The sequence below is a fragment of the Molothrus ater genome, chromosome 4, assembly GCF_012460135.2.
Source record: "Molothrus ater isolate BHLD 08-10-18 breed brown headed cowbird chromosome 4, BPBGC_Mater_1.1, whole genome shotgun sequence".
Classification (NCBI taxonomy): domain Eukaryota; kingdom Metazoa; phylum Chordata; class Aves; order Passeriformes; family Icteridae; genus Molothrus; species Molothrus ater.
This window is the reverse complement of record NC_050481.2, coordinates 29,902,876-29,928,540: the sequence shown is the minus strand read 5'-3', so window position 1 is coordinate 29,928,540 and position 25,665 is coordinate 29,902,876. Positions and strand designations below refer to the sequence as shown.

The 25,665-nt window shown below is 38.6% G+C and overlaps 1 protein-coding gene across 4 annotated transcripts in view; it reads right to left on the bottom strand.

Annotated features, from left to right (window-relative positions):
• Positions 1-284: 284 nt before the first annotated feature.
• The window catches only part of TMEM131L (transmembrane 131 like), an 80,717-nt gene continuing 55,336 nt past the window's right edge, over positions 285-25,665 (bottom strand). Inside the window, exons 17-35 of one of the 4 annotated variants that reach the window (XM_036381860.2) lie at positions 25,166-25,307; positions 24,055-24,164; positions 22,356-22,428; positions 20,167-20,309; positions 19,406-19,548; positions 18,894-19,080; positions 17,647-17,832; positions 16,593-16,742; positions 15,438-16,051; positions 13,144-13,298; positions 11,747-11,871; positions 10,046-10,203; positions 9,044-9,229; positions 7,912-7,990; positions 6,797-6,882; positions 5,332-5,452; positions 3,163-3,251; positions 2,198-2,340; positions 285-697 (exon numbers count right to left, since the gene is read on the bottom strand). In XM_036381860.2, coding sequence (XP_036237753.1) covers positions 419-697; positions 2,198-2,340; positions 3,163-3,251; positions 5,332-5,452; positions 6,797-6,882; positions 7,912-7,990; positions 9,044-9,229; positions 10,046-10,203; positions 11,747-11,871; positions 13,144-13,298; positions 15,438-16,051; positions 16,593-16,742; positions 17,647-17,832; positions 18,894-19,080; positions 19,406-19,548; positions 20,167-20,309; positions 22,356-22,428; positions 24,055-24,164; positions 25,166-25,307 — 3,169 coding nt within the window. In that variant the 3' untranslated portion in view covers positions 285-418. The remainder of the gene's footprint in view (positions 698-2,197; positions 2,341-3,162; positions 3,252-5,331; positions 5,453-6,796; positions 6,883-7,911; positions 7,991-9,043; positions 9,230-10,045; positions 10,204-11,746; positions 11,872-13,143; positions 13,299-15,437; positions 16,052-16,592; positions 16,743-17,646; positions 17,833-18,893; positions 19,081-19,405; positions 19,549-20,166; positions 20,310-22,355; positions 22,429-24,054; positions 24,165-25,165; positions 25,308-25,665) is intronic. The other 3 variants (XM_036381859.1, XM_036381858.1, XM_036381863.1) reach the window with 3 other exon arrangements.

The window sequence follows — 25,665 nt, the reverse complement described above, 5'->3', positions numbered from 1 at the left end:
TCTCTGATCTGCATCAACAGGTAGGTCCCCAGCTACTATTTGGTACAGATGCAATTACTCATGAGTGTAAGTTTGTACCTACAACTGCTAAACCACTCCTAGTTTATACCACAGAATGTAAACTTCAGAAGAAACATGTGCAGTACAGATTCATGGACGCACTTAAGAACTAATACTGTCCTTAATGATGATAAAAAATTTGAATTTCAAATTTATAGCCTTCACCTGACAATAACAGCATCCTGAATATGCTGTGCTTTTTAAAATGCACTGAATGCTCAGACTTCAGTAAAAAAAATTTATTTTCAATATAAAAGTGCCAAAATATTCACCAACATTGTAATCTATTCAGCAACCAGCTTACTCTAGTAATCAAAATTGCAAGCATCTTTATTCACATTTTTAAATCAAATTCCTTTCACACGTTTCCACAATAACCCGAGTCCCTCGAAAGTGGGAAATTTGCATTTCGATTGGCTGCTGTAGTCCATATGTCCAAGTTCATGTAGGCACGGAAAGGGTTAAACCTTGGATAGTATTCCTGCTTACACATAACTGCCTGGTTCTCCACGTGGGTTGAATGTTGAGTCGTGGCACTGACGGGGCAGCAGCTTTCATAAACATCACTCTGGGGTGCCCAGATGGAACCAAAAAGTCCAGACATTGGAGACAAGCTTCGGGTGCTTGAGAGGTAGGGCTGCAGAGCGAGACAAAACCAGCATGGGAAACTGCACCACGGACCATTTGCCAAAGAAAATCTGGAAATGCTAAGTACTAAACGGGAGAGAGGAAGCAGTATTTATGCAGAAATTTAAGAAATCCACAAGTAGAAAATTGCAGAGGAGTTTACAAAGAAATATGGCTGCCAAAAATATTACAGCAGCATTAATGTAAGTCTGTGTGTGTGTGTGTGTGTGTTCTTAAAAGCCCTCCACCTAATGAAGTCACATGAGCTCCTCCCTGCACAGCACAGATATTACTCTAACAACAATATACTACTCAGTTCTGGTCAGACTGTTGGGGAAAATAGAGGAGAAATGGAAGACACACAAAGATCCCCATGCATACTTGAGAGTTAAAATGAAAAGAGAAGGACGCCTAGAAATGACAAGAAAAGGGTTGAAGTATGCGTCAGTCCAGAAAGACTGTGCATGCTGGGAGCAGAAAGGGATATTCAGTGTGAAAAATGAGACTGTAATTGGGAGCTAGGGAATTTAGTTAGAAAATTTTGAAAGCTTATAAAGAACCTCCTGGAGGGCAAGATGTATTAGTCTGCAAGGAAGTCTCTCAGCGAAGGTCATGGAAGTCTTGGGACTTTTAAAACTGAATGAAACATTGAAATGTATTGTGGAGAAAAGCTCGCCAGGGAAATGAACTGAATTATCTAATGCATTTTCCAATCTCTACCTTCTGTGTTTCCTGGCATTCCTGAATAAAATATGAAATAAAATATATGTTTATTTTAGGAAAAAGTCTTCTACCAGTTTTGCCACTTTTTAACATAGACAAATTTTCATTTTTACAGTTGAAAATATTTCTTGCTTTAGTTAGTTTCATTCAAAATAAACCTATAGTAAATTTAAAAAAAAAATCTAAAATACAGGATTTTGAAATATGAGCAGAAGAGAAGATAGTTACAATTAAAGACCACGTTGAACTGAAGTTACTACACTGCACTGTGGGATGAGAAACATGGCTAGTCTGGAGTATAACAGGTTAAAGTCAGGATTCTGAAATCTGCATAAATCCAGCTTAAATCACTTGAATTTCCTACCAAAAAAAAACCGCTGTAAAGTACCTGAGAGCAGCTGTCCATTCAGCTCTTCAATTTTCAAATCTCTCTGGGTTTTTCTTGTCTGCACTTTCTGGGTTTTAGCCTCAAGTGGACACATTGATTTTCACAGAAAACAGTCTCAGTAGACTACATAAGCCCAAAATATTTTTCCATGTGTAAGCTGATTTTAGTCAATTTTCAGGCAAAAGGATCATCTCAAAATTTTGCAGACAAGGTCAGTAACATCCTTGACAAACAGGTGGGAAAAACCTGGGCTACCAATGCCAGCATTAAACACAAACATCAGAATACTTAGAAGATTCATGAAGAACATGCAAGCAACAGGTAGGGGAAAGACAGGAATACACGAGGAAGGCTGTGAAGGAGCATGCAAAAGCAGCGCCTCACAGTGACAATACTCACTGTGGAGTTGACATAACTGGCAGGCTCCCAGGCAGGTGGCATGTTGGGAGGAGCATTCCAGGTGGAGGGACAGTTCTGGTCAATGAAGGCTGTGTTCTGCATTGCTGCAGTACCTGGGAAGCCATTGGGGTAGTTCATGTTCTCTGCAATTTATAAAATCAAGAAGACAAAGTAAGACTTTTGCAATATAAAACACTACTAACATTTCTGTGGAGGAATGCTGAATCTTCTTGAGAGTAAGCCAGGCTGGGACTGACCTAATCCTTCAGTGACTCTATGCAGCGTCAGGGTAGCACAGCAGCAAAGTGTATCAATTTCTGTCAACAGGACTACCACTCTTTATTAGAGACCCACTAACAAATTGTTATCAGGAGGACAGGATAAAGACTTGGCAGTCCCTCTACTGGAGAACAGAGTCTTTATTAGACAGAACGTGCATGGCAGAACCTCCCCAGGCCTCACCGCCAACATGTCTCAGCTCTAAGTACCCAAGGGATCAGCGTGCTGCCTGGGATTCTGCAGTCTGACCTTTCATTAGTACTTAGGTAGGTAATGCTAAAGAATTCTAGATTGCTGCCAGTGTGCTTCCCAAGCCAAGAAACTCTAGCCTGGAAAGATAATTGGTCACAAGAGGCCTTGTATTTCACACACTGGAAGGCTGAAGCCTGCCAGAGGGGAAACAAAGAAGATTGTACAAAAAGATATGTGTAATACTGTAAGCACAAGCATTTCTCTCAATTCCCTCTGGAAGTCCTGCATACTGCCTTTTCAGGCTCTATACAAAGGCCAATATTCTCATCCACCACATGCAGTCATTGTTTATTACCACAGGACACTCTGCTGGAAAATGTAAAGTTGAAAGCAATGAACACCCGTGTATAGATCAGCTCAACCTTTTGTTTTATAAAAGGTGAGAGGAAAACAACCATGCTCTGTGATAATTAATAAGCTTTATTTCATCCTACCTTCTGGGAAAGCACCATATTCATTCATCTCTAGTGGACAATACACGTTGGAAAACTGGCTGTCACAAGCTGCATTCCAGTCAATGAAGCTGTCTCAAGAAAAACAAAAAAAATCTGCAGTCAGAAACAATTTGCAAAACTTCTGAAAATTATTTAGAAATACTTATTTATTGTAAAGCTCTTGGATGCAAAATGCCTGTAACCGATCATGAGGCTTTTCACATTCCACTTGTCAATTTTGCCAGTATCTACTCTGCGCCACTACACAATCACAGCAATCTCTCTCACAGAGCTCTTTTTCCTCTGGGAAAATGAACAACTTGTAATGACGCTACCAGAATCCTGCAATGCCTAGCTGGGTTCAACTTTCTTCCCTGTAAAAAGAAAATAACTGTACTTCTTCCCTACAATCAAGGATTATGTGATTTGAGGTGGCAGAAGAAGACATAATACATTTGAATGCTTAAGAATAACAATTAAAATGGGGATTTCCATTTTCCCAACCAAATGTGGTAAAGTCCTGTTAAACAGTGCATTTTCCAAGATAGATTTCTAGGGGTCATACTTCTTTAATTAAAATAATTTCAGAATTTCAAGAAGATTTTTTTGAAAGTAATTCCTAAGGACATGTCAGTAATAAAATAGGCCCTGCTACGCAGCAAGTCTGAAGTAGTTCAACTCTGGATCCAAGTCTGCAAAAGGATTTCATAAGAAGCTGCTCTACTTCAATTTTACTATTCAGCCAAGCAGCTATCTGAAGTTATCAGTACTAAATATCAATACATAATTGCATAGGTGTGCATGCATTTTTTGCTTATGAAGTCCAAATTGAGATAGGTGTATGAAAGCAGTCACAGAATGGGCAAGGCTGGAAGGGACCACAGTGGGTCATAAGGTCCAGCCTCCCTGCTCAAGCAGGGCCATCCCAGAGCACATGGCACAGGATTGTGTCCAGAGGGTTGAATATCTCCAGTGAGAGAGATTCCACAACCTCTCTGGACCATCCATTCTGGTGTGTGGTCACTGCGCAGTAAAGAAGTTCTTCCTCATGTTCAGGTGGAACTTCCTGTGCATCAGGTTCTGCCCAGTGCCTCTTGTCCTGTTGCTTGGCACCACTGAGCAGAGCCTGGCTCCATCCTCTTGGCACCCTCCCTGCAGATACTGGCAGACATTGATGAGGTCCCCTCTCAGTCCTCTCTTCTCAATGATGTATAGGCCCAGCTCCCTCAGCCTTTCCTTGTAAGAGAGATACTCCAGACCCTTAAACAACTTTGTAGTTTTTTCCTGGATGCGCTCCAGGAGTTCCTGATCTCTGTTGCACTGACTGTGGAGTCCGGAACTGGACACCACTCCAGACGTGGCCTCACCAGGGCTGAGCAGAGGGGCAGGATCACCTCCCTTGCCCTGTTGGCAATGCTCTTCCTGATGCACCCCAGGGTACCACTGACCTTCCTGGCCACGAGGACACTGCTTGCTCAGGGACAGCTTGTTGTGCACCAGGACCCCCAGGTACTTCTCCTGTCATTTTGGATGACAGGATACAACTTGAAGAACTGGCCGTATTTCACTGCTATGTGTAGAGCAGAGTATTTCTGCTCTCTAGTTTGTGACACATCTTTCATTACTAAAATTTGCTGTGTGAGCAGTGTAAAATAAGAGCTAATCAAGTTCATTACTACAGGAAGATCAACCCAAATATAGACAGAGCCTGAAACATACCAACTTGTATCCCTAAACCACTTTTATAGTGGAATATTTGTCTTTATAACAATGTCTGTTACTGCCATTTAACACAAGTACACACTGCATAACACACCATGTGGCATACACAAGCTATGCATTTAGCAAGAGTGCAACAGATTTCAAAGCCAGGCCCTCTGCCTGCAAAATGAGTGAAAGCATTTAACAGCTTTCCAAAAGTATTTAATTAAACTTGAAAAAAGTTCTAGACTATCTATACATAAACAGGGACAGCAGTGAATTTGTATTAGTAAAATTAATCACAATGTACTCATAGAAGAGCATTAACAATTAGAACTAAGACTGAAGTGGCAGAACGACTTTAACTATCATCTGCCTTTACAAAAATGATGAGTAAAGTACAGTCCTCTGCATTACAGAAGACTGAACAAAGCATTATCTGTACTTTCTACACAAAACATAACTTGCCTGTTGTGGACAGAGGGGGTTTCTTGGATCATGCATGGTATATTATTCTCAAGGTTGTAGTTCAAACTGTTTGTCATGCAGACTGGCTGGGCAGGCCACAAGTCTCCTGTTGGGTAAAGACCTAAAAAAGGAAAGGGGAATGAAATACAGAGTAACAGGAAGGAGACTCCGCAGATTCTGTCACACTGACACCTTACTCTCAGATCCCCAGTAAGGACTGTCTGCTAGAGAAAAAAATCCAGAGTTACTAAGCAATTTTTTTGTGATGAAGGCCCATCTTTAAACGCATCTCAACATTTCTGTATTTTAAAAAAGATATATCTAAGACCTGAACTGAGAAACCAGAATTCAATAAAACAAGGCAAGAAGTTCCTGCTGAGGGTCCTTAAGTGTTCAGCTGCCAGTGCTAGATGGCACACTTCCACAGAGCAGGAGAAACAGCAGGGATGCAATCCCCACTGGCCTCCTTGTGCCCACCCCTTAGGCACTAGTAGTCACTAATCACCTCTGTAGTCCAACTACACAAATGCAGCAGGAACAGGGTCAGGTTTCTAACAGACTGGAGCCATTCCTGACCAGACAATTTGTGAACTCATTAAATGTTTCATTTAGCCTCTAGCACAGATATTCATTGTGCTGCTCTTCATGGACTGCGTGCCCTGACTGCCCACAGATATTTGGTTCCTATCAACTCTATGAGAACTGGCAGCTGGAGAAAAGAAAAAATCCAAATTAGCAATTTCCATGAGACAATGCTTGCAAAGTTGGCTCTATTTCATTATTTCACATAATACATATCAATATTGCTACCATGGAAGAAGGTTAATCAGTAATTGTATCCTATCAGACAGGTTAAACCTACAGCAGAAGGGCAGGGAGTGCTGCTGCCCAAAGAACCACATGTCCTCACCAGCTTTCAAACTCCACCTCACCATGTAGCATGATGCTTTTATGAATTCCACTCAAAAAGCTAATATTACTTCCCTCTGAGATACAAACAATGAAAACTCAAGAATTTTAACAGTGCTAAACAACCCCACTCATTATTGCTGTCAAAGAGAGCAAGTCCCAAATGTGGATATTTAGAGAGAAAAATGGTCATGTTTGACTTGGTGCCAAGCTTCACTTTAACACAGCAAGCAGTGCTCTTGATCTCCCAGCTGCATTGCTTCTGGACATTAATCTGTGCACAGCAAGAAGATGAAAAAAAGAAAGAAACCTAGAACATGAGTTGAAAGCTAAATGCTGTCTCGATGCAGAGAAGATGCAACAAAAAATATCAAGGTTATAAACAAAAACTGTCAAGGTTTTAAGCCTTCATTTGCTAACTTTGCACCCAACTTGCTTAGAAGCAAGTAAGTTCTAGTAACAATGTGTCTATCAAGTTGGTGCATGTGTAATTAGCAACATCACTAAAACTGCTTGGCAAAGTGTGAGAAAAACAGCTTCAGTTGTTAATACTGACCTTTATTTTTGTCAGGATCTGCAGCTATGTCAGTGAAATTGGGACATAAGGTCTCAGGATATTGGGGGATGCTGTTCATGTCTCTGCTGAATGAAAAGAAAATTTCATTTCTTAAGTCTCATAATCCAAACTATTTCAAAGGAAATATACAGAGATGTAGAAAACATTCTAATGACCATCATAACTGCTATTGCTTTTCCACTGTCCTGATTCTTCCTATTTCAGAATTACCACGGTGCAATTTTTAAAAGTTTTTTTCCAATTAAAAGCCAGCTACTTATCACACATGCAAAATGAATGAAATTACTACACCTTAATCACCCTATTTTTATTATCCAGGTATCAACCTATTGCAAATTATTTCAACAGCTGTTCTCTAAAACTGGAAAACAAGCTGCAGTTCATGAAAATCAGTAGAACCTCTTATAATTTTTGAACAACTTTCAGGTAAGTTTACTTTTATGTCCATGAAGACACACAGAGACACATGAGTGTGAATTTGGTATTTATCAAAGCCAACCCATCAAAGGAACTAGTCAAAACAAATAAAGAAACATTTTCAAGCACCAGAATCCCAAAGGAAAAGGATTGGAGTATTTCTCCTCGTGAAAACAGAGAGTGGTCAATGAGAAGTGAAATGAGGATTCACAGCAATAAAACTTGTAGATGCTATCTCTACTGCAGTAAAGAGGGAGAAAAGAATGTGGGGGAGGGAGGAATCATCGATTTTCATGCTGTATATCCTAGGAGAACATTATTCCCATTAAAAAAATAGCATCAACTTGAAAGTCTTATTCCCACCTTTTTTAAAGAAACACAACTAAGCAGTAATGGAAATATAAGTTGCTAGGATCTGGAAGAAGTCAAAGTGGAAAACCAAATTCCATTTTTTTCCATTTGGAAGCTTTTATTGTACTTATGCAGCATAATCAATTTTGCTTACATCTTCTCATGTACTGAAGAAGATTCTTTTTCCAACTAGTAAGTACAATCAGATGATCATAAAAAATTACAAGATAACAGGTGCCAACAGGTATTATTTATCAAACTGAGACAAGACTTCAAGTTGGTGTTGTTTCTTTAATGCCTTACAGGTGTATATTCAATTTTTTTACCTGGTATTGCAGATGTTATGAGACAGATTTAGAGTGATAGGAGTTTCAGATGGAAAATCATTTTGTGAAATATTCTCTCCTAAAGAAAAGAATGACTGTGAAAATCAAAGATCCTTAAAAAAGAAGTATGCACAGAATATACATCCACACAAACAGAATTATCAATGGTGTTAATCAAGTTTTCTCTCACACTGGATTATCACTAACTGCATCAATTTCAAGGCATGCTACCTAGGTCCATTGTCTTAACATGTATTTTGTGATTTAGAAGTGATTACCACAGTCTTGAAGGAGAGGTTCCTTGTTACTATCAAATTAAGTCTGAATTTAGAATTACTTATTTTCTTTTTTCTTAAGAGGCATTATAATTTGAACAAACAGGAAAGTCAAATAGATTTGTTATCTATTAAATCACAGGTTCAGACAGATCACACACTATCATTAAGAAACGTAAAGTTTTATACATACACAAATACACATGAAGTTTCTGGATATTTTTAAATAATTCAAACCATCTTTTTGCAGGTACCCAAAGCTGGGTTTGCTGGTGTCACTTAGCACTCTAAAATTTACTTCTAGTGCCACATCACTCTATAATAATTTTGGCAATGACTTTCAACTACTTTCGTGATATTCAGGTATTCAAGAATTGCAGTAATGAAGCACAGCTCCCATTTCTCATACTAGTCAAGTGGCTCAGATGTTCTGGCTATTTACACCTCAAATACACCTATCCAAACCCAGCTCCTCAAATCTGAACTGCTTTCACACATTCCTCATTTGTGCATTACTTAAATAGTTTTAATGTTAAAAAACCCCCATATAATGTGATGAATCAAATTCAAAGGCAGAAATTGCTTTGTCTATTCTGAGTGACTCTCAGTTCTCCCATCCTTCCATGACAACTAACTGTGCATATTGCTTATTGAGGAGCCTGACAGTAATCTTCATCTCCATGAAATGTGTGGTACTTCTTGTCAAGTACAAAGTTCTTTACATCCCTCCTTGTGTGTCCAAGAGGTGCTCTACAAAAGACAAGTTCATGTGCCCCATGCTGTGGTAGGCCTTTCCAATCAGCAGGAAGGCTAGAACTCTGTGCTCTACTGTGAAGAGAGCTGTTTGCAAAACTTACTGGATGGAAGAAAATGCCTGGTAGTAATCATTGGCTTTTTATCTCCATCTGAACTGCTGGTACTGCTCCAGCTACCCCAGCTCCCACGACTTGCACGAACGCTTCCTGACGAACTTCCACAATCTGAGCTTGAATCAGAACAAAACTTCTCCAAACACTTCTTTTTGGACCGCTGATAAAAGTTTTCTAAAGAAGTTGGGAAAAACAAAACAAAAAACCAATCAAAAAAAAAAACAACACAACATTTAAGAAAGTCTTGTCAGGGAAAAGTAATCTGAATAATGAATTTACATGGATTCTCTGAATTTACTGATGAGAGAAGAAATATTTGCTGGTAGCTTCAGTAACTAAACCAGCCTCTAACATAAGGAGCTTCTGATGTACATGATATCCCAGTAACATGAATGCAGTGATTTCACAGTGCTGCTGTAGGCTATAGGTTCAAAGAGGAAGTGCATACTGTCCTCTGAAATAAATACTTAATACTTCAAACATGAAACATATCCTGGCTGTAGGAACATGCACATGATAAAATGGTGCAAGTAATGAATTCATAAGCGATAGATTCTCCTATTATCTCATCAGAGATGCAAAGGACAATCCTGCAGAAATTGATAACTTTCTTCAGATCTCCTCTTCCCTAAAGTCAGGGAAAACAGATGATTAAAATCCTGATGGAAAGGCAGGAAGCAGGTATCCAAGCTTTATTGGAACACAAAACCAGACTACCAGTCTGTCTGTCCTTCACCAAGAACTGATGGATGATTGCTTCAGACTGATTAATTTTCTGGTTTGCACCACGAACCAACTCCATGGAGAAGCATGCAGAGCCCTCAGAAGTGAGCAGCTATTATTTCGGGCACTGTGTCATACCAGTCCTGTCATCTTCACGTCAGGGTTCAAAGGGAGAAAAGCACAGGTCTCTCAAGTAAGGAATGCTCTACTGCCACAAAATTCACATTGTGTTTCTTTCCCCATTTTAAGACAATTAAGACTGCATACCTGTTTCTCCCTGTATGGACAAGCTCCCAGCTTTTTGGTCTGCTTTACAATTTTCCCCGTTGTTCTGAGGACACCAGGCTCTTATTCCAATATTTGTTCTCAGATCCGGCCTTTCAAATTCACTGCACATATGCTTCAACTCACTCTGCTCAGGGACCCTAATAGAACCACACCCCAAAAAAAAAACAAAACATGTTTTCATTTTACATTTCATCTGCAGTTTTCCTTTCCAGGCATTAAACACTTCAACTCACACACCTATCAAGGCAAAGTGCAAGGAAGCAGTAGGTTTGGGAGTCTTATTCCCCAACTTTAGAGAAACCTAAAAAACCTTTCACAAAATGCAATATCCTACTACACAGACTACTACTTCTCAGGGGGAGAGGCAAAATGACATGTGCATATTTAATTCCATTCTCTAATGCACCTGGCAGAAGGCAATCAGATGTTGCAGTGATAAGCACAGTTTAGCAGTGTACAAAGATCTAGATGCAAGGAAAAATGTGCCCTGTGCTCATTTCACTGGCACAACTATAACTAGAGTAAAATCCCAATCTGGAGCAATCTTAACTTTGCTAGTAAAGATGGAATGAAATGTCTACATCCAATACCATAATCAGAGAGTATTGAGGAAAAATGATTAAAAGTCAGCTGTCAAATTTCTGCAGAAATGGAACAGTTCCATCTTAACTCAGAAAGCAGCACCTGCTGAATTGGTTCAGGGAACAGACACTAAACTTCAGTATTTTACTGCTCATTTTTTATCCTTCCCATCTACAAAGGTGTGCATCCAGCAAAGATTTACACGTGTACTGACTTCCCACAAAATGAACAGAAATGTGTGTATAACAGCCCTTTCAGATTTACAATCTCCTTTTAGAGTCCACTGACCTCAATAGAAGCACTCGCAATAAAAATTAAATCTGTGAAGGCTTTGTGGGATTGTGACTTTAATTCAAAGGGCTGGGGGAGGGGAAGGAATAGGATTTTCTCCTCAGTAGTGTTTCTATTCTAAAAGGAGTTTGTAACTAGTATTTTTTAATAATCCATACAACTTAAATTTAAAATATATTAAAAAAATAATTAAAAGTAATTTACAACTGACTTTAAAATGCATTAACACAATTCTCAGGGGAAAAAAAAGTAACTTTCCACAGTGCTCACTCAACATTCTTTACAATCTAGTGCTGCTCTAGTTGTTTAAATCATAATAGCAAAAATGAAAGCCACTCTCTCATTTCTACACATTTCTCTCCCAAAGTTGGTAGAGGACAACATCCCCCCAGTTACTCAATATAGCAGATGACTCTCCTGAAGGTGGAATCATTTCAACAATTTTATTTTCCTTTTTTCAGTGAAGAGAACACATGACTAGAACTTCTCCAAACACTACACAAGGGGAAGGAAGCTAACCATCCAAACTTCAGAGACAGCACATTCCAGACTCTAACAGAGAGCTACCACTGCTATGCAGAATGGGCTGCATCTATCTACATGTAGATTACACATGGAATGTTTTAAAATTTTTTGTTTTGCTGGTGATATTTAGTAGTGCACATTCCTAAAAGTAAATGCTCAGGACAGGATTAATGTGTGTTTACTTAAATAGATAAAGTAATCCTGCCTAATGCATTATGCAAAACCTGCAGAAACATTACAGCAATTCTGGGTTTCTTCATGATTTGGTGAGGCAATACATACCTTGTGGATATATTTACATTCTTCTTCTTATTTTTCCTAGATGTTCTATTCCTATTCCAATTCATATTTGGTACATTTCCTTCCTTTTTATCCTGAGGCTTCTTCTTTCTATATGCATCTTCTTGCTAAAGGCAAAAATACAAGCTGAGACATTATAAAATGAACTTAACTTAGTCAATGAACTCCACTGGATTTTTCTAGCTAAATTTCTCTGGACAAAATGGCCTGACCCAAATGCATAGTTACTTCATGATTTAGTGGCTTTCCACAGCACATCCTCTTTCCAGCACCATCAATTTAACTAGCCTTTCCAAGACTCTGTCCATCAAGACACCAAGAGATGATGAGAGAGGAATTTCTGAATTCCCAAACTTAGCATTTTCCCTTTCACAGCATCTAGCTCTGACTTTCAGGGAAATAAAAAAATGGAGGGAGAAAAAGTAAAGCAGTCAATAAAATTCCCAATGTGCTAAAAACGAAAAACATCTGCCAGATTTATGATCAGCTGGTGTGCAAGTTCAGCAGCAATAAATCCTCCCTTTCCTCAGCAACTGGGGGCAGTGGGGGAAGGCATTTATTTGAATTACAGCTGAGGAAATTATGGAGTAAGTTACCAGCAAATACTAGTAATTTCAAGAAATGTAAGAAACAAACTGAGCACCATCAGCCACACAGGCAAAGAAGTTTGTAACAACAATTCCCAAAGCAAGACAAGACCGTGTCTTTTCTCACATATTCCCCAAGCAATGTAAGCAATTCTTCCTTACACCATTTTGCCATGGGATTTATATCCAGTACACAGAATATAAACATAATCCAGATTCTCAGGTTCACTAATTGCCTGATGAAGTTCTTTTAGTGTTTTGTGCTGCCTGCAACAAAGGTACAGTCTGATGTGTTTATCATACTCAGAAACCAGGGGTGAAGAACGATCCTTCTCAGCAACTGCATAATCTGCTAAAGGGCTTCTGCCTGCTGTACTCCCAAACGCAAGTTTCTGATGCAAAGCCTTGGGTTTGGAGATCAGGTCTGCAAGTGAAGGCCAATATGCCCACTTCCCCTGCAGAGAATGTTCCCACATCATTAGTGTGGCTGACAGCTGGCATTAGATTCCAGTATGCTTGTGCCTGCTCTAACAGCAACAATCTCTGGCTGTGATATGGCTGTTTTGATTTTTACCCAAACTGTTCACCATTCCATAAAGCAGCATTAATACACAATGGACATGGGACAGCACATTGCACTCTTCCTCATTTATCTGATTTACAGCATTTCAGGTCTGTGACTCTACAAAATAGTCCCTACATACACATACATACCTATAGGTGTATATATATGTACATAAACAATAAAAAGAGAATTTCAAATTTGAAAAGGAGAAAGATCACAATACCAACCTCAGAAGAAGTAATCTCCTCTTTTGCACAGCATGGAGTCTCTTCCTTGGGTCCCTTACTAATCTTTTTCTCCGTGGAAGGCTTTAGGTTGATCTGCTTTTTTGAAGTCTCGCAGTTTTCTGTTTCATTCCTGAGAGGCACTTGCTGGCTATTCCCTACAATTAAACAATAACAACTGTTTGCATGGGAAGAGAAGGGCTCTCAGTCATAACCACATACCTTTCTTTAGAAACAGCCTTGTGTTGCTTTCCAAAACACAGGAGACTAATGTCTAGGCTGATGATAATGGAAAATTTTAAAACCAAAAGCTAATACAATGTAAAAATTCTTACAGCAGTTGCAAAAAGTAGCTTTGTGCTGGTTCATGGTCATGAGCACACCACTCCCAGCGCATACAGAGATTACACAAGTCCTGCTCATCTCACCTGATTTTGAGTACTTGGTAGAATTTGAAGCTAGAGAACACTGGGTTAAAAAACAAAGAGGAAAAAACCCCTGCAAGCTGAGTGGGGAGAAAGGACAGCCTTTACTTGGTGCTTGACACCTCTGAAGTGTCCTCTGCATTCACTGTGAAGACAAAGGGAAGTCATCCTTTCTTTAGCATGGGTTCCACCCTAAAAGTTCTTTTACTTGAGAGGCTTATGAAGAAGAAGAATTATTTTGATCTAAGAATCCAAAAGATGAAAGATTCAAGAGGAAGCCTGCCTCAACAACTAGCTCAGATGAGTCACATTGCTCTGCCTGGGCCAGGACAGGACATAATTCACTTTTCCTCTGATTGGTTCCAGGTATCTCAGAGACCTGCACTACATCCACAGTGATCTGCTACCAAGGCTCTCAGCTGCTCTGTGTGAGAAATGTCATCACTTACTGAACTGAACTGGCCTTCTCAACTGGGAAAAGCACACCCAAATGTTTTTACAGTTTCCTGCCAACCAACTACAACATCCCAGCTCTGAGTCAGATACCAGATCCCCCCTGGAGGGGAGCAGGCAGCCATGAGGACTGCAAAAGGAGCACATGTGAATGAAACACCAGGCGAGGGAGAGTGCCAGAGCTCTAAAGAATGCTCTGCTGCTCTCCAGCATACAAAGATGTGAGTACCCGAGGTCCTGAACTCCCTGTTTGCACAAAACCAGGTCTGTAATGATAATCAAGGTACAAACACTGCAACATGGTACTTTTTAGACTTAACATATCCTACTAAATGTCTTGAAACACAGAAATATCACATGCCTGATAGTGCAGGAAGCCACTACTGCTAATAGACAAGAGAGATTACCTTTAGTGCTTTACTACTGAATATACTGAATGATCTCCTAATTCAAAGCAAAGAATAAGCAACAATGCATTTTAGGAGCATATGAAGAATACCTCAAAATATTAATATTCAAAACATATCTCAAAATACCTTGTAAGAATGAGTGAAAATATCTTGCCTTCACCTGAGCTTGCATGCTTTTATCTGTTATAGCTCACAGGGAACAACACAAGAAGCAATGAGCCCATGGTAGCAACTACACAAGACAGCAGGGCCTGAAATCCCTCTCTGATGGCTCACTCCCTAAATAAACTGCCACAGCTACAGCAAATGCCAGTTTTCACCATTCAATTACTTTGCCAAGTGCCTCAGTAAAGCCAAGCTTCCAGAGGACATTCTCTTATCCTGCTTTTGATTTCTCCCAGGTGTTCTTCTGCTGTTCTTAGAATTTTGAATTGTGAAGCTAAGAGGTAAGACTTCTCAGGCAGCCTAGCCCCCCCAAAAATTTCAAAAAAAGAAAAAAAAGATAAAAAAATACAGTTATGCAATTATTATGGAAAACACTGATTTGCAGATTGCTACACAATAAAAGTTCACATTATCCTGATGTCAGGTTTTTCTTATTTTGGGTGGTTTTATCTGAGGAGTTCTGAATATCTGCTTCTGAATGTGCTTGCTTGGTGATTCAGCCACCATATTTTCAGTGGACCTGAAAATAGCAAACTGGGATCCCTCTGAATATCTGACAAGGGCAATTTGTGTCTTATAAGCAGATCTATGACATCAATTATTTTAGCAGTTAAAATGCTATGGCAACAAACTTGAAATTTGTAAACCAAGCAAATTTATGATTTATAAAACAACTTAAAATGTAAGCTGCTTCCTCAGGAATGTAAACAGACAAATCACAGTGAACACATAAGAAACACCACAATTCCCTTGTCCTACACAAAAGACAAAATCCTGACCACAGTGAACTCATCAGAAGATTTCACTTACTAATTTAGACTGATAGAATTTGAGAAAAAATTACCACTAATTTTCCTTATTTCTTGCAGTTCTGGCTGTTGTTGAGGTGAATTTCTGGACAAGTGACTTTCAGGTAGCTTCTTTGACATCTTCACAGAACAGAACTCCTGTTCTTTGAGCTCAGCTAGATTTTCTGAAGTTTTAAGGTTAGTTTCCTTAGGAAACATACATGTTTGAAGATCTTCCTTCAGATCACACTCTGAAGAAGTATTTTTAACGAGAACTGTATTTTTCAGTGTACTTTCTTCTTTACCCAGAAAGTCTTCTGGAAGAGTTAAATTCTTGTTAACGTTTATGCCATTTGCATATTTCAGAGTTACCCAGTTCTCACTGACAACATCAGTGCAAATGTCCTCTTTTGGTGCTGAGGTTTGGTTCTCTGCAATCTGATTCTGTTTCTCATCAGCAGCTGCAATGGCACTGCCAGCTGCTGTGTTTGGTTTCTGCTTACTGTAGTAAACTGAACATTTGTGTTTCTTCTGAGAGTGGCTGTAGGTCGCAGGACTTCTCTTTGCCGCACTCTGACTTCGGCTGGAAGAAGTGCCTACAGACAGGAAGCCCTTCCCTTTACCTTTATCTGAGGAACTATAGGAATCCATAAATGTCTTGCAGCTTCCCCTGGAGGGAAAAAAAAAAAGGGGGGATTTGTTTTTCTTTACAAAGACATCATGAATTGTTTTATGAGATATTGTTGTAAGAAAAGAAAGGGGGGCATATTCACAAGCCATGAAATTGCTTTAGGTCTTTAATTTACCATACCAGCTAAGCACATTCTGATTTCAGTGAGAATTGAGCAACACTCTAAGTATTTGCTCAGACTTCCAACACACTTACATGCTTCAATGAATAAGTGCCTGACTCACCACCCAAGAGGGTCAGATTGAGAACCATCAATGCATTTTCCATTCTCTCCATGGCTGTCACACCTGGTGTATCCTTTACTTTCATCATACAATTTTTACCTTATGTATTACTGGCAATATTCAAGATAAATAAACCCCTGAGTTCCTCCATTCCTCCTGGTTTGAGGTGGAAGTTCTCTAAAAAAGGCTGCTTGGAACACTTTAAACCAGCACACAGCAATATCAGTGAGAGTCAGACAGAAAGCACCACTCCACAATAAACAGGGTAGAAAAGAAGAAAAAAAAAGTATTTTTACTTGTAGGAATCAGAGCTGATTACGTCAACAGAGTTGCCGTTCTGCTGTGGTGAAGCACTAGGATTTGGCCTCTGTCTTGATTTCATGAACTCTGCTAGAATATACTGGGCTTGCTGGAAGGCTATCAGAATCACTCCAAGCAGGGACAAACTGCCAAAGAAAACAATAGATACTGGTGTCTACAACTTTCAGGAATATTCAGTGAAAGAGTTAAAAAACTTCTAACAAGATACACTTCTCAAGTATTTTTTCTACAAAATTCTACATAAAAAGACAGACAAACTCAAAATACAGCCTTAAAAATGATAGTTGTAATAGTAATAGTATTTTCTTTTCCTTTTTTTCCTTTTTTCCTTATAGGCCTTACTAGTCATTAGCTTGATAAAATAACTCTGTCATGAACTTTAAAAGAAAAAAAATAGAACAAAGAAAAAGCTCACTCTAAAAGAGATAATCCTTGAAAGTAATTTAGAAGTAACTGTGTTGTAGTCTTACATCATATCATATTATGATGCATGACATCATATCATAATATGACCTATCAGCCCACTGTTCATTTATGATAGTCATCATCATTATTTAGGTATTTATTCAATACCGTTTCTTTCTTTTCCTAGAGAAAATGCTGGCATAAAATGAGCTACAAATGCCATCATACTTCTGAACTAAAAATTTAGATGCAAAATATCCTCTTTCTCCATGATGTACGAATTGCATCAAACATATATGGATCAAAACAAAAATCTTTCTAATTCATCAAACCACCTTCTCAATCACGCAGTGTAAATTTTGTTAGCAGGAAAACAGAATGAAAAATTCCTGCTTTTTCAGATCCCTGTAATCTTCTTCTGTTGCATCTAGAAGAAGGCAAAGTGGTCACTGCTGTTACTTCATTTGTGTTCTGACTGTTTCCAGTGTCCAAACCACACAAGCAGCAGCACAGTGTGCAGGGGGATCTCAGTCAGGGATGCATCAGCCCATGTGTGTTATCACCACGGCATTCACATGCACTGCATCTTGTAGGAGCTCTGGGGTACTGTGAGGAAAGCCTTACCTTACAAAGAGGACAGTGAGCCTCCAGAAAGACTCTTCCCAGCTGGGTCCTGGCACCACATCCGCACACAGCGGTAGCAGATGGTGAGGGAGAGTCACGTTCAGTGTGAAGTGGAACTCCAGATCAGCAGCAGTCACCAGTGTGAGCTCACGAATTACCCATGAAGATGTAAAGTCAGGAGTGAATCTGTCAGGAAAAACAGAGGTGGTGTTACTTTTTCATTGTTTGGCTGAATTTTACTTTCTGAAGTCACACTGATAACAAAAATACAAACAATATGATGATGACAACAGGAACAACAATAATAATAAGAAAACTAATTTAATAAAATTTACCAATAATTTAATAGCATTCTTAAAATTACTAAAATATTGCCTCAATCCAGTAATAACAGTTTAGTTATATGAAATAATATGATTTAATAGTATTTTTTAAAGCATACTTAAAGAAAGTGTCCACTATCTGCTTAAACTGTGCAGGTGGCATTAGGTCATCTTAAATTGGCAAAATACGTGGGTTTATTGTGACTCTTCACAGTACTCGTTACTGTGACATGTTTTCCTTTTATCAAGGCAATACACATAATCAACTCAGGTTAATCAACAAAAGCACAGCTGCCCAGCATACAGCCAGCATGATTTCAGAAAGGGCCGGGTACTAGGGTGCAAAGCTGGAAAGATATAGAAAGCAGAAGAAACACCAGATTTGTCTCGTCTTCTACTTCCCTGACCCATTTCAGTATTCTACTTGATTGCTAGAAGGTATAACTTGCCTTTCTAATCAGTAGAGGTGAAATCTGTTGTATGGGAAACCACAATTACTTTACTCAGTAACATTAACTTTACTTTTGCTTAAGTCACAGTAGTATCTTTCACTCAAGGATAGTTTAAAAAGAATCAGTTTTAGACTATGTGCAATGTTGGGAAAACATGACTAGATTGTGGTCAGGCTACTTGGAACAAGCTTAGAGAATAACAAGCAAATAAAAAATTGTGGCAACTGTTTTGTTTTAATTTATTACTTCATAATGCACTGATAAAAGCATGTATGCTGCTTTTTAAAAATAACGGGTCATATAAAGAACCAGTATTATATAATCCATTCGTTAGTGTTATCCTGAGGGAAATTCTTACTAAATTTCTATTCAAAATTTTGTGTGTGGTATGCCATTGGAGTGTCTGTTTCTGAAATTAATTATTTCAAATTTCCACTTCAGTTATTTTGTCAACAAATTTGTCAGTGCTTACACAATGCTGATTTCTCGTGATGAGTTTTGAGCTAGGAAAAATTCCCGACAGTCCAACACTTCAAATCCATATCCTTGGCAACTGTAACCATTGATTTTCATTGATGAAATTGTTATAGGAAGAGGCCCAATATTCTCTACTTTGAAGTTCTTCGTAATGGATAGAATTTGCTTGCTGTCCTTCAGTTCTTAAAGGAAAAAAAAGAGAGCAATTAGTTTACAGTGCATGAAATGATTTTCTTACATTCATAAATAAATTGCTATTTTTACTTACAATTGAATAAAAAAATCCATAAGTGACCAAGATCTAATACAGACTATTCTGCAGTAGTGTATTTCTAAAACTTTTAACTATTATTAGTCAGAATTTTGACAAAACAGAATCTACACTTCTCATGGCCAAACTCTTCAGCTTTGACCATTCTGTTTCCATAACATTAATGCTCTGTATGAGTTCCAGTGCAGAGCAAAGCAGGCAGCTGCACAACCAGAGACCTGTGTCTCCTTACTCACGTCGTCTGCAGTCCATTAGTGTCGCTTCTGGCACCTTAAATCGAAGGGATCCTCCTGCACCTGGGAGTCTTCCTCCTACTTTAAGCAATTCTTTGGCTCCAAAGCCTTCTACATTGACCACATCCAGAACAGTTAAGTTGTTTCTGCCATAAAACAAAAAGCAAGCAGTCAGCCACTAAAGCACAAATTAAGTTTGCGAAGTCGTGGCTTTGCTCTCTAGGTGCCAAACCAAGATAACAGTGTGTCGGAACAGAATCGGGGGCAAAACCTGGACAGGTTTCCCCTAAACAGAGACAGGATCACTCCAGAACCAGCCACTAGTGAATTTCAGACAGTGAAGGAGCAAGTTTAGTGACCAGTGCCACCAGTTAACAACTGTGTCACCTAGTGAAAATGGTTGCTTCTTCAATCAATAAACTCCCTTTTCCTACAAAGGTAACCAAAGTTTGGCTGCATAAAAGACTCACTGGATCCATAACTCCTATCATTATTAAGTCAGGTTGAAAACAGCAAAGCCATACAATGTGTTTCTCTCTTAACTCAAAACTGCCTCAGAACAGTCACATGCATTTTATAACCCTTTGACAACATATCAAGAAAATTAATGACTGAGACATAAGGCACAAACACACTCTAATTTTTATTAAACCAGAGGTATTCTGACTTTCAAATTTTGAGCATTTGTCTATGTGCCAGGACTTTGCAAATTCATTTTTACATTGAGCTGCTTGATTCTCACTTACAACTAAAATTTGGCTTACCTGATTAAAATAAGGGAAGCTACTCTTTTGTACTCAAGAGGTGTAAAAATTACACCAACTTTTCTGGTTTCCAGTGGCTGTAAAGTTAAACAAAGCATCTCAGAACTGCATTTCTTGCTGATGAGGTCCTCTTGATGTGCATTCTGTTAAACAAAAAATGCACTTCTTACTCACAGAAAACATGTGTGTTTATAGATGTCAATAAAGAAAGTACTGTATCACCACTTAGCACCACACAGAATATTTTTGGCAAGGTGCAGAAACTGCTAACTAACTCGTTATAACAAAGTCTTTCCTTTTGACAACATAAAACATCAGATAAGATTGTTTATTTGAGCAAAAGTTCATATTACTGCACTTATTATGAGGAATGTATTACTTCATTATTTAAAACAGCTTTTATTTCCTCAGATGGAAAAGAAATTATATAGTGTCTTTCATATTCAAGAAATCCTGAAACACTTCACAACACAAGAACTGAAGTGTATTGATTGCACAGGGAAATGTGGCAACCATTATACCCTCAGTGCATGACTTACAACTTGATTGAAGTGAGAAAGGGACTGCTGGTAAATATGCTGACTATTTGAGTCACTGGAAGGAAGCCAAAGAGAATTCTCAACTATATTAATTGAAAACCAGAAATACCAGAAGTTCACTTAGTCTGGAAATAATGTAAATATTTTTTTAAATACTGTTGTTTATTCTTTCTGCCTTTGAAAAATGAAAATAGCCCTATAACTTGCTCTTCCAGAACTGGGGTCCCCTCTTAGAAAGGGGTGACCAGATACCTATAGCAGTCAAAAAAACCATAAAGATTCCAAAATGGGTTCTCACTTGGCTGTTTCTCAGTTTATGGATGTTGTACTAAGAGCTTTTCTGATCTTTTTCAGTTCAAAATGTTTTTATTCTTAGTCTATTTTATGAAAAATAATGCACAAAAACTATCAGAACCTGCATTTAATAATCAGTATTTATTAAAAGCAAGCCATGTATGGTATTTGCAAACTTCCCCATGTCACTCCCTACAAAGATGAGCCTAACAATTCACTGCACATAAACTGACTAGGAAAACTATGTCAAATGCAAAAATTTAAATACTAGCAACTATTTATTTGGTTAACGAGGCAAGATCTGTCTCACATGTGCTGAAAATCTACCTAACCATGCATGTTCCCCCTAGCTCTTCAAACCTAATGAAAACCATGTATTGCACACACTGATGCGAAGATCCACAGCTCTTTTTCCATTTGGCCAAGAGTATGGTGTGTGGGACTGTGGAAGCTCACTCCTACCCCTACACTACCTTCCCTTTTTCAGAGTGTGCCTACAGGCTAGGATTTATGAACTGCTGTCTCCTCTCTTTTACAACAACTCTTACAACTGTTGCCAGAAAGGAAAGGTCAGCTTTGATTAGTGCAGCAAACATACTCTTTTCTTTTTACAAGGTACAAATATTTCATTAAGATCTTAAAGCATATGTGCAGAAACATGTATCTACACAGGACATTAAAGACGAAGCTGCAGTATGCCCAAACAGCAAGGAAAATACATTAATTTTGTACAAACCAGAAGTCTTAAGAAGAGATCCTCTGGGTATTCTGGATAGTACTCTGTTCACCAGAATATGCCAGCATCCCTGATTCAGCATTTTCTCTGTCATCCATGACACAACATCTCAAGGTTTAAGCATAGCTCAGCACTGGTGTGCCATGGTCAAGTGTTACTACACTCATTCAAAAATGAGGCAATGGGAACCAGAGAGAACCATGACACTCCAAACCTGAATCCAGAAGTTGCAATGGCATGAAGCTGATATGTAGAAATCCCAGCTCCTCCTCCCATGAACTACCTGACACTACTTCCCTGTTCTGAGAAGAGAACCAGCCCGCTCCTGACATCACTGACTCCACAGCCTGATACTTCATGGTCAGCCTGGAGCCAAGGGTGAAGCCCCAACAGCACATGGACACACTTGCAGGCATGCATGCACTTCCTCCCTACAGCTGTATTCAAAACTGACCCAAATCATGAAAATAATTAACTACAAAGATACAAACCTGATGAAGAATCAAGAAAACACTGTGAAACTACTTTAAATTGCACTTGGGAAGAACCCAGAAGTAGCATAGCTAGAAAAATCCTTCTCTAGTGTGTCAGACCACTTCTACCAAAATTAGCCATCTTACCCTGTGAGAACATTCATCCATTAGCCTGAATTCGGTGGTTGTGAAGTTAATAGCTTGCACATTTATGCCGAACCTAAATAAACCAAAACAAAAAGTTAAGCATTTGAAACCCAACCTGTCAGAACTGCTTTGACTTATTTTTACATGCTGGCATCTATTCTTAAATAGAGGCTACTTTTACAATTGCTTTTTGGCAGTGTGAAATATGGTGGAAATGTGGGTCTGCATTTCAAAAGAATACGCTGCAAATCAGTTTTATGTGGACTACACACATTTGGAAAACAGACAAATGGCTGGGCATTTTAGATCTGTCAGTGTAGAATATTGTAAAAGATAACAGTCAAGAAATAGAATTTCTAAGCCACACAAACACAAATTCCCTGAAGCTCTTTCTGCTCACATAACTGTTAAGAAATAATCATTATTAAATCTCTTATAATTCATTCAAATATCTCTCTTTCTGCTCATGATTTGTTTGGGACAAATTCCTATTTTCCATCACATAATGTGCAAATCAAATTCACTTAAAACAATTGATTTGTTTGTCCAAATGCAAATTATAAGCATTTGACATAAAGTATTAAAAACTGACATAAGAAAACCAACACATAAAATGTAGATTATAGACGAATGGACCTCCAGCCACTGAATGAAAACTCACTTGTCATAACTGTCTATGACATTAGCTTAAAAAGAACCAGTTAATGGATGTGATTTCTGGTGAACTTAGAAGATCTGCAGAAACAAAAGTGTGCAAATACAGAGAAAATGTAATTGCAAACCACTAGAAAGGGTCTATGTGGAAATCATATTTAGTATGCAAACAGATGGAGTTATTAATGTGCATATATATACACAGACATATATATGCACATGCATGTACCTATGTAAAGGAATGAGGTTAAGGAAGCAATTACACAAGGATTGGGACCCCAAATAAGCAAGTTACACCTAAGCACAGGAGTAATCCCACTGTCTCTAACCACACACACCTACCAGCTATAACATTTTTTCAAAGATAAGTGTGACAGGGCTTATTTTGGTGAGCTTCAGCTCACTCACCAGGTCCCTTTATTATTAATCTAACTCTCCTCTAGATTTCTCATTAGATCATCATCTCAAATCTAAAACAGAAAGGCTAAAACAATGCAGACACATTTACTTAGCTGACCCTAAATATTTATGCTGAGGTTGCTCCCCCTGAATCTGCCTTTTGCTTCCCAGTTCCTGTTTCCTCTTTGACCAGGGTTATTACCTAAGAAAAGGCTAAGAAGAAAACTCTTCTCTGGGATGGTTCAGATACCTTCTTTTCACTGATCTGTCTACAGACTCTATAGGTACCAACCAGCACTGTGAGGAGATGCACAAGCCCAACTCTGTAAGCTGTTCACCTCACCTGGGCAGCTTGCACTAAGCCTCAGATACTAGAAGATGAACAACTGTAATATATATCTGGCAGACACAATCTTGCTTAAAACATGTTAAACATGTGTTTTATCAATGATGAGGTACATCACAAAGGCATGCACCATACAGGGAGCTGCCCCAAACAAGGCTCTGTCTTCCAAAATGGGTGAGAACATAATCCCCATCTAAGTAACACTTTGAAAGACTAAATAAAACCCAATAAGTCACAATCATAAGGCATAGCAAATAAGATCTTTTAAAAGGGAAAACAGTATCCTGAGATAGTTATTACCATTTGTTCAGCAGACTCAGTGAAGCTTGGGGATCAGGGTAGTAAGAAAGAGGCAGAAGCTGCAACGTAACTGGGAAGGATGAAGGGTTTCTTAGTACGAAATATTTTACCTAAATTGTTTGGAGGGGAAAAGAAAGAGTTAAAAACTACATATTTGAGAACTGGTTGGTAAAATAATTCAACACTAGCAATACAATCTGCATTTTCAAGGGACTTCAATCTGGCTCTTGTGTCAATGCAGTATAATCATACATGTACATGACTGCATGTAACAGCAGGACATGTCACCACAATGTCAGAATTTGCAAAATCAGCTAAGAGTGCATTTTGAACCACATATACAAAAATACAGACCACCCCCACTCCCCAAACAACATTTTCATTTGGATTTTGATTTATGCAGACAGATGTGAACAAAGCTCTAGCATAGAAGAAAGTAAAGTTAGTGAGGTGCCACCCCTTCTTAGAGAAGTCTGAATGCAAGCAGGTTATAAAAATTTCTGTAATGACTAACAATTAAATTGGACAAATGGAATATTAAGATAATTCACAATATGTGCATATGAAAACTATTTCCATATGACTGGTTCTGGCCTAGGCTAGGTTAGTAGAAACCTAAATCTGACAAACAAGAAAGAAATAACTGTCAGTGTGGCTGGAAGATACATTGCTCTGCAAGTGTTGTATCTCTCGTAAATGTTTTACACACTTCTGTTAGACAAGACAGTGGCATGAAGAAAGCCATCCTGTACAGCCTTGCATGCATCACTAATGACAACACACCCTATCCCTAGTCCCATGTTCAATTATTTTACCACAAGCATGTAACTTATACAATGAACACAAGGAAAGTTTAACAACAACAAAAAATTGATGGTTAAAACCTACACTGCTTTACTCTTCTCCTTGTACTAAAGTATTACAACTAGCAAGCTAGGAAACTTACCGAAGAATCAAAGGGATACAAATTTAGTGTCTTTAACTGAGATCAAAACACCAGTTCATAAGCAGTATGAAAATGTAAGCAGCACCAAATATTAATCACAGACTTTGTTATTTAAAAAAGCTAAACACACAACTCAGAAAAAAGTGTAGTAACAACCATCCTCACCATACTACTTTTAACAGCTGTGGCATTAAAGTTGAGTGTAAGGCCAGGCTCTGTAGTCAACCGTGGCAAGAAAAAGGCAAAGGATTCCTCTTCAGAGTTCTTCTGCTGTGTAAAGCGAGCTGATCCTAAAATACTTCTCCTGCTTTATTGGGCAAAAGCAGAAAAATTAATTAGTTTCTTTTTTTTTCTTCTTTCAAACAAAGAACTACAACAAGATGATTTGCCAGGACCCGTAACTGCATAAATTTATCTTTCCTTGGAAATGGTCTCTACAAAACAAAGTCCATAAAGCTGTAGCTTAACAGCTAACTTTTGTGTGTGTAGGCCAGGGACTAAAAACCATGAAAGCCATTCAAAGAGCCTGAGAAGACTGCTAAGACTGCTATACAACCTGATGATGAAGGACTCATGCAACTCCATAAATGAGCTGGTAAAACATACTTAGACTGCCTTCATGCCAGGTAGCCCTGGTGAGATAACTAGAGTCAGAATATTACTTA